Genomic DNA, 12,661 nt, shown 5'->3' with positions numbered 1-12,661 from the left:
CTACAATCCAGAAAATGTGTTCGGTTTAATTATATCTTCCATACTATAAACAAAGCACACATTCAACAGCCCTGCTGGTGATTTTTCATCTGGGCTGGATGAAAAGTGCCACTTCACAATCTGAAAGGCCAGATCAAATTGAAGCTGTAACTTGCCATAGTTACAGTGATAAAATGAAAATCTGCCAACATTCTGGAGCAAAGAGAAAAGTATGCCATAGGTCATTTGCTCATAATTCTTTTAAAAACTGCCTACCGAAGTTAAACAAAAATCAACCAAGCAAAGGTGGAGCTCAAAAAAGTGATCAGTTGGCTTAAAACCAAGGGGAGAAGATTATTCAATTAACCTTCATTTTCTGTATCCCTGTGATCATCTATCTTAATGATTTTTTTTAAAAAAAGGAATACTTTATTTCACATACTATTAAAACTGAAAGAAGAAGGAAATGGAATTACAGAAAGGAGGGAAAGAAAGTTTTAACCATTGGAATGCATAAGAAATATGTTGCTCTTTTTCAAGAGCATTCTTAGAGCCAGCTGATGAGCTGGTGGAGATGGGACAAGTACTGCTCAGTAGCAGGGCAGGTGACAGGTTTTATACTACTGGAGGCCTCCAGTACAGCCATACTCTGCCAGAGGTGGGAACCAAGCAGGAGCATATTACTGGAACATCAAAGGAACATACGAAGCTGTCTTGTAATGTTATATATTGGGTTTATATCCCACATTCCGCAAGGAGCCCAGGGCAGCTAACAGATACACCATTTAAAAACGAAAACATTCTAAAACAGTTAAAGCACTCTTTAAAAAACCAATTGCAATTAAAGACATCTAAAAGTAGTTACAGTTGAAAACTTTATTCCTTCCAATGATCTTGGGGTTGCCAGGAAAAGTATTCTTCATTCAGCCACTAACTGATTGCTGAAAGTTAATACAGTAGTAGAGACAGGTGAACCTCACTAAGGAGGGTCTATTGGGGTAGGAAGTTTTTAAAGAATCGTAACTAAAATAGTGACTCGAACCTTTGGTCCACCTAGTTCAGTATTATCTACACCAGGGTTGGGAACCTTTTCAGCCTGAGGTGGTGTGAGAGTAAGACCCTACCCTCCCTTACCTTCACGGGTCACTTTGACAATTTAGGAAGTTCAGGGGGAACCACATACAATGTTTAAAATGATGTATTGCTCATACCCTAGGCCAGTGGTTCCCAACAGGTGGTCCGCGGACCCCCAGGGGTCCACAAGCTATGCCAGAGGGGTCCGCAAGATGCTATTAGAATAAAAAATATATTAAATATATTTCGTATGATAACAGATTTTTTGTTTTGGCCGCTTCCTGCATGAGCAGAGTCTAGCGCAAAACTAGAATTAGATAGAGGCAGTAGTTCTGCTGTATGCCATTAGGTGGCGCTTTACAAACACTACTGTTTTGCAAAGAGGCAGTGCGCGCATTCTACTAACGCTCACCTCCCCAAGATGCTTTGCGCATGTCGGCTTCATTTGTGCGCTACTGCGCAGGTACCCTGTCTTCTCCATTCCCCTCCCTCCTCCCTGGCGCGCGCTGCCTCTTTGCAAAACAGTAGTGTTTGTAAACAAAGCGTTGTTTTTCGCGGAAGCTACAGTTCGCATAGTTAAAAATGGACCGTTGGTTAAAAAGTGGTTCGTTAAAACGACAAAGGCCTACAGATGAAGAGGAAGAACTGTAAAAAATGTATAAATATAAAATATAAAAAGACTCTTAATTTGGCTCTCACTTTTTAATTTTAGGATTAGGAATTAATGCGGGTCCTTGTCACAATAGCGGCTCGATGAGGGGTCCTCGAGAAAATTTTGTTGGGAACCCCTGCCCTAGGCCAACCCCAACCTCTCTCACCACCAAAGGAACACAAGGGAACAACAGAGAACCTGCACAAACAACGCTGACAACCCCCCCCAAAAAAGTATATTAAGTAAAATAGAAACATGGTCACCTGACCCCCCATCTCCCCCCCATCTACTTCTATCCCCCTCTTTCCCCCCAATGTCTCAACAAATGAAACCAATCTGTAAAAATGTTACGAGAGACATTGCATATTCTGTAAATCAAGAAAATCTTTATTAAAAAAGGAGTAGATTAAAAGATCAATTTATCTGTCTTTCAAATAAAAAAATAATGATGTATTGCAGAAGATAGACATGCTATACTTTATTGAAAATAAAAGCCAAGGCTTAATTTTGTCACTGTTACTTTTATTGTTCTGTTTATTACATACAGTAATAATATCCAAAACACAATGGAATACTTCCCTAACTTCTTGTATATGAATAATAGTATATGATACCTTTTTAAAGACCTTCATAACAATGCAATAGTACTAAAGCAGCACTTTAAAAAAAAGTATAAGATGGTCAAGAATAAAAGCTGATCCCATTCATGTAGGGACCTTTCAGCATAGTATTTTAACTTTTCCCATATAGCTAAAGTGTGGGGGCAAGTAGTAAAATATTTGCATTCCTCCTCAACCAGTACAAGTAGATTATTCAGTGTTAACCTACACTGATTTATTAGTAGGCTTCAGTGAGAAAATAACATGTATTTGGAACTAGGAATGCATGGAGCCATTAAAGTCCAGTCTATCCCAGTTCTGCATGGGTACAAGGCCAATTCCATCTTCTTAAACCACCTTGTAAAGAAATCTGCTGAACTGCACTCATTATCTGATCCAAGTTACAGTCTGCTCAAAATGAATTACACGAGTTCAGCCAATTTCTGGAAGTAAGTGCAATTAAAATCTTTAAGGCCAACTTTAGGTTCAAGTGCATGTGTTTATTATTTAAATATTTTATTTCGGGACCAGAAATTTGTTAAGAGTCCTATTCCTGGACTCTGATTGGTAGCTTAACAAATCCTGAATTAGAATGAGAGTGCAGTGGAGACACAGTTCAGAGAGAGATTTGATGGACCATATCCTCAATATGACTGGTTACGAAATGAACAGACTGTTGTGCTTTGCAAACATGGTTTATGGCTTTGCGTTTTGATAGGAACTGTTCAAAAACTGTTCTGGACTTAATCTGCTTGTTATGGATGGCAGCTTAGACAGAAGGGGCATAATGGTATGATCTAGTTGGGCTTTGCTTTTGCTACATTTGATCATCCATATACACAGATTCTAAAACTGTGGACCACCTTTACAATTTGATAGTTGTGCTCTCCTTGTCAGTTTGGGGATGATCGGAGTAGAGTCCTTGTGGAAACTCAACAGCACTTAAGTCTTGCCAAAATTCTTTTGGGCCAAATATTTATTAAGCAATTTTTTTTGACTAAGCTAAAAAGTTTGTTTGAAAACACGTGTAACTTGATTGCCATTGTAGTTGCTGGCTGCAGGGTCTTCTCTCAACTATCCTACAGTAAGCGTGATTTGAAAAAGTAATGTTTGATGAAGAAAGTATTGCTCATGGTGTGCAGGAACATCTTTTCTGACAACCCACCCCCCCTTTCTAAATATTTAATTTGTTAGAGGTAGATGACCTATACGTACTACGTACATTATCAAGAAGAGCTCAACGAAATTAACTGATTGTGTCTATATAATATAGTGGAGTGAGCTGGTTGTGGCAGAGCTGGGTTATGAATTTGCTAGTTATTTTTGAGCAAATCACTCACTGTTAGATGTGTGGGTTGTGTTAGCACCTGATAAGGCTGGATAGGACTCAAGACCCATAGAGGGTTCAAGGGCTTTGCCCCTGTGCACCTAACATCAGGCTCTTCTGATTTCCCCCTAACAGTTGCATGAGCCACTTGTCCTTTTTATACAGGATGCCTAGAGCAAATTATCCAAGACGAGAGGCTAACAAGATGGATTAAGGACGACTAAAGTGTGAAGCAAACAATGCAGTCTTTCTGAGGTTGACACCCATTGTCTGGACCCATGCCACTTTCTTATTTTTAATAGGATTGCGTATAGTTGAACTATGGAACTTACTGCCACAAGATGTAGTGATTTTGCTGGAGAACGCAGGTGGGGACAGTGCTCTTCTGCTCCGGTCCTGTTTGTGGGTTTCTCATAGGCATCTGGTTGGCCACTGTGAGAACAGGATGCAGGAGTAGATGGACCACTGCCAAGAGTTCTTAAGTGATGGTCACCCAACTTGGATGGCTTTAAAAAATATTTATAAAATTTCATGGAAGATAGGGTTGTTGATGACTACTAGTTGTGAATCATGGCTGTGTACTACTTCCAGTACCACAGGCTATTTCTAAGGAGGTTTGCCCTGTTCCTATTTTGGGAAAGATCTATATATATATCAGTGGGTAGAATCACAGAATCATAGAATTGTAGAGTTGGAAGGCAACACATGGGTCATCTAATCTAACCCACTGTGATGCAGGAATCTTTTGCCCAATGTGGGGCTCAAACCCACGACCCTGAGATTAAGAGTCTCACACTCTACCAACTGAGCTATCCCAGTGAATACTGGGAAGCATGACTTGTCCGCATCTTACATTCCTATGAATAGTTGCCTCAATTCCTCATACAGCATGGATGATATTGGGGTTGCAATCCTAAACACAGTGGGATCTACTTCCAAATCAAGAGGAGAAGGGTTGCACTGCATGAAGCACTTTACATATGAAAGGTGTCCACAAACAGGAAATGCAGATGACTGAGAAAACCATGGCTCATTTAGAAACACACAAAGAGCACAGCCCTGAACATATTTCTTCCAAAAACACACAGCAACTTGTGGAATTATGGATACCAATATGAGCTTTGGAAATACTCTTTGGACTGTTGCATGTGCTAGGCTGACAGATACAGCCTTAGCAAACAAAAACTAGCTTTTAAGTGTTCATGTAGTTAATAATGAAGCTTTTACCTTTGGCAGCAGGATATCCCTCACATCAGGCAAAGTTTTCAAAAGCATTTTTGATGTGTTCCTTTGCATTGGAAAAATATTTAACTGTCTACACACTTAATGATGGCAAACAGGTGCGTTGGCAAACGTTTCTGTCTCATTTCTTGCTGGTTTTGAAAGCTTGAGGTATGATCTTCAGAAAATGGTATTTATGCAAAATCTGGCCTCTGTTCTGTGAGAAAAGGTTACAATGTCTGGGGCTTTTTAGCTGAGAAAAAAGGCAAATCAGGGGTGTGGGGCACGAGGTATAAAGTGTGTAAGGTTATGCATGGCATAGAGAAAACAAGACAGAAGATTTTCTCCCTCTCATGATATGAAAACTCAGAATCATCCAATGAAGCTGAATGGTGGGAGATTCAGGACAGAAGAGAGGAAATACTTCTTCATATCACACAGTTAAACTATGGAACTCACTACTGCAAGATGTGGTGATGGCAACCAGTTTAAATGGACTTACAAATAAGATGGATAAGGCTATAAAATGGCCACTAGTCATGATTGCTATATGCTATCTCCAGGATTGAAGGAAACGTGATTGGCATGGTTGGTATATAATGCTAAGCCATGGTTTGTTTTAACAAAACACAAGTTTACCATGCGTCAACCACAGGTGCTTTTCATATCCAGCCGCTGTTGTCTCCTGCCTTTATAGTTTGGTGAGCACCTGAGACAGTTAAACAAACCAGGGTTAACAAAGGGTGTTGTTCCCCTGTAACACAAGCCACTATTAAACCAAAGTTCACAAGCCAACAACAAGCCATAGATTCAGGTGTAAGACGTGGTTTGCACATAACACTAAGCCATATCTTAATAAACCATCAGTTTAGCCTTATGACTGAACTAGGGTGAACACCACTTGCCAGAGAATAACAACAGGAGTTTATTGCGCTTATATACTGCTTATGGGCTTTCCATAGGCATCTGATTGGCTGTTGTGGGAAACAAAATAGATAGGCTGGCTAGTCTTTGGCCTGATTCTGTATGGCTCTTCTTACATTTTTAATCCATGGCATGCAAGATATGTATACAGTGGAACCTCGGTTTATGAACACCTCGGTTTATGAATTTTCGGTTTATGAACACCGCGGACCCATCTGGAACGGATTAATTCATTTTCCATTACTTCCAATTGGAAAGTTCGCTTCAGTTTATGAACGCTTCAGTTTATGAACACACTTCCGGAACCAATTGTGTTCATAAACCGAGGTACCACTGTACCTTTTTATATGGTTACATATCTAAGGAAACAAAAATGGCAATTAAGTAAAACTGTTGCTGAATTGTTGCTGGCTAATTTGCAAGCTTGTAGCATAATCCAGTGCTCAGATTAGTTACTTTTATTTATACAAAATTATTTTAGAGATTTTTGGCCCATTCCAGAATAGGCTGCTACCCTCCATAGTTTTTGTATTATTATTTTTTAAAAAAGTTCCCAGAGCAGAAGTTTTGGTTACATGGGAGATCCCTATGGAATAGGAGGTTTGTTGTTGTACATACATTACTGGGTTGCTGGATGCATCCCGCCCCTGAGCCCCACATGCCCCAGATTTGTGCATATAACACAACCAATTGCAACCAACTACTTCTACATTCATATTCTATTTTTCTGGATCGGGAAAGTTCCCTAAAATAGCTTACCATGCTGAAAACTTCGCACAAATATCAGCTGCTGAATGCTATGCTGTGACTGCTAAGAAAAGTATTTATTATATAGCTGTAGTCATAATAGATTTTTGTGGACAGTCATTGTGTAGATAAATCTATGTGGAATTAACGCAGTCAGTAATTCATGGATAAATGATGGATTCCATCAATATGATGAAATAACTTCAATTAGGCTTCTCTTTTTCTTTTAAATTGTCTTTGAAGATCATTTGTTCAAAAAACAGAAGTCTTTTTTTATTTCAAAAATTCTTAAAGCGCTGGGGCCATTCTCTAATTCCTGTTTAAGAAAAAGGAAGGACGAGTGGAACCCATAAAGTGCTTGTTTCGTGTATCCTCTGTGTGCTAAGTCAACCCTGAAAAGTTTTTGCCCCTTAGTCATCCAAAAAGTGTGCAGAATTTCCTCACACGCTGAATTCATAAGAGCTCCTTGGGTATTTTTAAAATAAAAAAAACAGAAGTTTCTAGTTGTTGTTGTTTTTACTTTGATTGGAGAAAGCAAATTGTCACGAACAGACCACAGGCTGTCGGCGAATCCACTGAGAATGATCTGGAGAAGAATGGAAAGCGATTGGTTACTTCCATGGAATAAATAAAATCCAACATTCCTGAGACTACCACATCATCTGTATGTGCTAATATCACTTGGAGACTTCGAGAGCTTCTGCTTACGCAGTCCAAACAGCACCACTGATTCACAAGAGAGAAGGACATGTACACTTGGGGGTAATCTCAAGAAAACCACCAAAATATCTGCAAAGATTCTTTCTTTAAACCAAACCATCCCCACAGTGATTTGGAATGTGGCTTGGAATGTGCACAATCAGCTTTTTCCTGTGAGAACAGGTTCTTCCTGACTTCAGCCTTTGAGAGAAAATACTGTAGTTAATTTGTGCAGAACATGGTGATATCTATCTATAATCTGTCTGTCTGTCTGTCTGTCTGTCTGTCTGTCTGTCTGTCTGTCTGTCTGTCTCTATCTCTATTTATCGAGGCACTGACTCATAGTCAACCCTTTGGGAGCCACATGTTAAAGTGGGCATGACTGAAATGTAAAAAAGGCAATTGAAGATTGATGGTTTTCTTATTTATATTTTTTTAAAAAATGGACAAATGGCATCATCCCCAAAACTATGAAGACAACTTATTCATAGCTTGTGACATACATTTCTGACAATGAAATAAACATGCAAATAAACAGCTACAAAGTTCACTTCCTCAAGATGTAGTGATCTCTACAAACTTGGATGACTTTAAAAATGAGAAATATATTTAAAAATATATTTAAAAATTGTCTAGTAAGCACCTTAGAGACCAACTAAGTTTGTTCTTGGTATGAGCTTTTGTGTGCATGCACACTTCTTCAGACACACTGAAACAGAAGTCACCAGACCTTTATATATAGTCAAATATAAATTTAAAAATGGGTAAAAAAAATCCTTCAGTAGCACCTTAAAGAAGTGTGCATGCACACGAAAGCTCATGCCAAAATAAAAACTTAGTTGGTCTTTAAGGTGCTACTGAAGGATTTTTTTTATTTTGTTTCGACTCAGACCAACACGGCTACGTACCTGTAACTTTAAAAATGAGGTTAGATAAATCAAAGAAGGATAAGGCTATTATTGGCGACTAGCCAAAGGTAGCTGTGTACCACCTGCAGTGTTGTAAGCAATATACTCCTGAAAAATACCACTTCCTGGGAATCACAAATAATAATAATAATAATAATAATAATAATAATAATAATAATAATAATAATTTATTATTTATACCCCGCCCATCTGGCTGGGTTTCCCCAGCCACTCTGGGCGGCTTCCAACAGAAAATGAAATAAAACAATCTATTAAACATTAAAAGCCTCCCTAAAGAGGGCTGCCTTCAGATGTCTTCTAAAAATCTGGTAGCTGTTTTTCTCTTTGACATCTGATGGGAGGGCGTTCCACAGGGCGGGCGCCACTACTGAGAAGGCCCTCTGCCTGGTTCCCTGCAACTTGGCTTCTCGCAACGAGGGAACCGCCAGAAGGCCCTCGGTACTGGACCTCAGTGTCCGAGCAGAATGATGGGGGTGGAGACGCTCCTTCAGGTATACTGGACCGAGGCCATTTAGGACTTTAAAGGTCAGCACCAACACTTTGAACTGTGCTCGGAAACGTACTGGGAGCCAGTGTAGATCTTTCAAGACCGGTGTTATGTGGTCTCGGCGGCCGCTCCCAGTCACCAGTCTAGCTGCCGCATTCTGGATTAGTTGTAGTTTCTGGGTCACCTTCAGAGGTAGCCCCACGTAGAGTGCATTGCAGTAGTCCAAGCGGGAGATAACTAGAGCATGCACCACTCTGGCGAGACTGTCTGCAGGCAGGTAGGGTCTCAGCCTGCATACCAGATGGAGCTGATAGACAGCTGCCCTGGACACAGAATTGACATGTGCCTCCATGGACAGTTGTGAGTCCAGAATGACTCCCAGGCTGCGCACCTGGTCCTTCAGGGGCACAGTTACCCCATTCAGGGCCAGGGAGTCCTCCACACCTGCCCGCCTCCTGTCCCCCACAAACAGTACTTCTGTCTTGTCAGGATTCAACCTCAATCTGTTAGCTGCCATCCATCCTCCAACCGCCTCCAGGCACTCACACAGGACCTTCACTGCCTTCACTGGTTCTGATTTGAAAGACAGGTAGAGCTGGGTATCATCCGCATACTGATGAACATCCAGCCCAAACCCCCTGATGTTCTCTCCCAGCGGCTGCATGTAGATGTTAAAAAGCATGGGAGAGAGGACATTCCAGCGGGCCACCAGGGAATCGGCTGAAAGGCCATCAACATGGGATAAAGCATCCCCTACCACTCTCTGGAAACCATTTGGATCCATTAAGTCGCGGGGGGCGGACCATCCGAATCAGTCCCACCTCCCTGCAGAGGGGAAGGGTCGCGGAGAAGTCCAGTTGCACCAGGTAGTGATCTGACCATGGCACTTTTTAGTTTCGCTTTTCCTTAGTGTCAGATCACCAACATCCATAGAGGTAAACACCAGGTCCAAGGCATGTCCGCGGCCATGAGTTGGGCCAGACTTATTCAGGGACAGCCCCATAGAGGGCTTTCCACGAAGTCCTGAGCGGCCCCTTGTAAGGTCGTGTCGGCATGGATATTAAAATCCCCTAGGACAACCAAACTAGGTGTCTCCAGGAGAAGGTCTGCCACGACCTGAAGCAGCTCGGGCAGGGAATCCTTGGTGCAGCGAGGAGGTCGGTACACCAGAAGGAATCCTGTACTGCCCCTATTGCCCAACTTCCAGAACATGCACAAATGAAAAGAGTGCTATGCTATTGCACTCAGGGTTGGCTTGTGGATTTCCAATGGGCCTCTGGTTGGCCACTGTGATCACATGATGCTTGGCTAGACGGGACTTGTTTTGATTCATCGGGGTTCTTATGTTCTGGTGAAGGGAAGCTAATTTTGAAGGATGAGCTGATTAATCATTTTTAGCACAGCCTAAGGGACGAAAGCTGATAGAATCACATAGAGTATGTCTGTATCTAATAAGATGTTTCAACTGATGCCAACGTTTCGTGGAAGGGAAAGTTTCCAACCACACCATTCTCAGAGTAGATTCACTGAAATAAAATGCTAACTTGAGTCCATTGCTTCCAGTGGATCTACTCTGAGTATGAGTTAAAGGTAAAGGTAAAGGGACCGTCCCCTGGTCCAGTCACAGACGACTCTGGGGTTCTAGCACTCATCTCGCTTTACTGAGCCTGTGACAAACCTCAGTCATGATATTGGTCAAAATCAGGACATAAAGAAAAATGAAGTGCAAGTAGTCATTTATCTGCAGGGAACTTTCTTTTTTTTAAAAAAATGACATCAGCCTTACATGAAGTGTGGGGCTATTGCTTATGTTTTTCAAGAAGTGTTTCATAAACAAGTCATTGCTCTGATTATTTTTTCCTGTGGGAACCTAGCAATGGGGAAAAAAATATAGCTATGTTTTTCATTAGTCAACACAAAGAAGCTGTTATACACGACTATTTCCAGGTTAATGGAACTTTACTGCATATCACAGTGCAGCCCAGTTGAAGCTATCTATTTAATAAAGCCATTTAGTATTTATCTTTTTCTCTACTTTGCAACCTTTGCAGCCAAGTCGCCACCAGAAGAACACAACTCACTTCCACCATTAATTTTAAAGTGGCTTAAACCTCAATCCCATACATTTTTACTATGCACTATGTTTGACTGGCATCAGAAATTGGGCTGCCAACCAATCAAGAAAGAGGCCTGGCTGGGATTTTCCTAGTTGCCAGAAAAGAAAGGGGGTGGTGCCAGAAATGGCAGAACTCTGGCACAGTCCTGCCTGAAACAACAGGGGTTCATTCTCTGGCTCCACCATAGACCTGAGTCCCTGGGTGTCATCATCAGGGAAATTTAGGGAAGTTTTTAATGTGTGACATTTTAATGTATTTTTAATCTTTGTTGGAAGCCGCCCAGAGTGGCTGGGGAAACCCAGCCAGGTGGGTGGGGTACAAATAAATCATCATCATCATCATCATCAGAGCCCCCTAGGCACCAGATTTTTTTTTAATCTCAAGAGTTATCAGCTGCAGCCACCGGGTTTCATGCTCACACATCTGCTGCTATTCTCACAGGATAACTTTGTTTTCAATTGTATCAATGGTCTATTATGATTTATGTTACAGTTGCATTTTTACTTTATTTTTTCTGGTCTTTTATTAAAAAATAAGGGTAATACAACAAAACACGCAATTATTATTCACTTGGCATAAAAGATTCCTGCATTGCAGGGGGCTGGACTAGATGACCCTTGTGGTCCCTTTCAGCACTACGGCTCGATAATTCTATTATTGTAGTAACAGAACTCAGTTCTCTGTATGCTGTCCCTTAGATAGCCAAAACAGGACCATCCACAAACAAGAGGGAGATTTCAGAAAATTCAAGGGAAACCAAAGTTTCATAGAGGTACAAAATGTTTAGAAAAAAACCCTGGGGTGCAACAGCCAAACAACCCAATAATGGTTGAGCATGCTGAATGGGTATGGAATGCAGACTGTTTGGCCAGGAGGAGGGGGAGAAAAAGAGAAAAACAGGAGTATCCTGAACAGGACAAATTCACACTGCAACATTTTGTTGCAGATCTCCCTTGTGTATAACCTACAGATATATAACATAAAACAAGATCTGGATATAATCAAGGACAATAATAGTGTATCTTTCTTAATGGAGCAATGAGCAGGAGTGTAGGCAGCTCTGAGTAGACTGTTGGGGCTTGTAAGCAGGCAAACTTTCCAAACTGGAACAAAGGAACTCTTGAGAACAAAGCAAAGTGGAATTCTGAGAGCTCCAAGCATGTTGAGCATTCTCGCCTGCCAGTTTTTCAAAGACTTAATTCATCTCTTACCCCCCCCCCTCTCTTTGTATGACTTTTAGATCAGTAGTGGATGTTTGTGCACTTTTAGGTGGTGCCCAAAGCACTTTAATAAAGAAAAAAAGAGCAAGAGTTTTCTTTGAAGTTTCCTGCCACAAGCTGAAGAGGAAGAGTGTTTTTTTCTGTTTAATTTTAAAATGAACAAATACACACCACAACGTAACTGGCTGTGTTTGACTATATAAATTATTTCCTGTTCTAAATGTTGGCCCTTTATTGCTTCTACTCAGATAATGTGAAAAGAGTTGTGTGAGTTATGTTTATATGATGTATAAAGAATTTATATAGTCAAACACAGCCAGTTACATTTTGGGTATATTTGTTAGTTGAATTTACGTAACTATTGGTTTGATAGTGTTGTGTAATTTAAAAATGAAACAGCTTGCCTTGTCAGCAGCACAAGTTTTAATTTGGAAGGATTTCAATTATCATCTCATGTGGTGCTTCTTTTAGCTATAAACCAAAAGAAAATGTGGTGGTCCACAAATGTAGAAAATAGCCCTTATTGCCCTAATGTTTCCACTCGGGTGTACAATTATGAGACATCAATATGAGAAGCATCCTCAGAACTCATTCACTGGCTTACTCCTCAATGTGATACATGCTTTCACTTGCAAACAATGCCATTCTTCTGTCTACAATAAAAAAAACAATAAAAATGGCTTCTA

The 12,661-nt window shown here is 40.7% G+C and overlaps 1 protein-coding gene across 2 annotated transcripts in view; it reads right to left on the bottom strand.

Moving 5' to 3' along the window:
• Positions 1 to 2,165: 2,165 nt before the first annotated feature.
• RANBP3L (RAN binding protein 3 like) overlaps positions 2,166 to 12,661 on the bottom strand; it is a 45,593-nt gene continuing 35,097 nt past the window's right edge. Inside the window, exon 15 of one of the 2 annotated variants that reach the window (XM_035100513.2) lies at positions 2,166 to 7,109. In XM_035100513.2, coding sequence (XP_034956404.1) covers positions 7,066 to 7,109 — 44 coding nt within the window. In that variant the 3' untranslated portion in view covers positions 2,166 to 7,065. The remainder of the gene's footprint in view (positions 7,110 to 12,661) is intronic. The other variant, XR_009558336.1, reaches the window with a different exon arrangement.

Source organism: Zootoca vivipara, chromosome 11 (genome assembly GCF_963506605.1).
Source record: "Zootoca vivipara chromosome 11, rZooViv1.1, whole genome shotgun sequence".
NCBI lineage: Eukaryota > Metazoa > Chordata > Lepidosauria > Squamata > Lacertidae > Zootoca > Zootoca vivipara.
This window is presented reverse-complemented; position numbering and strand designations above follow the sequence as displayed.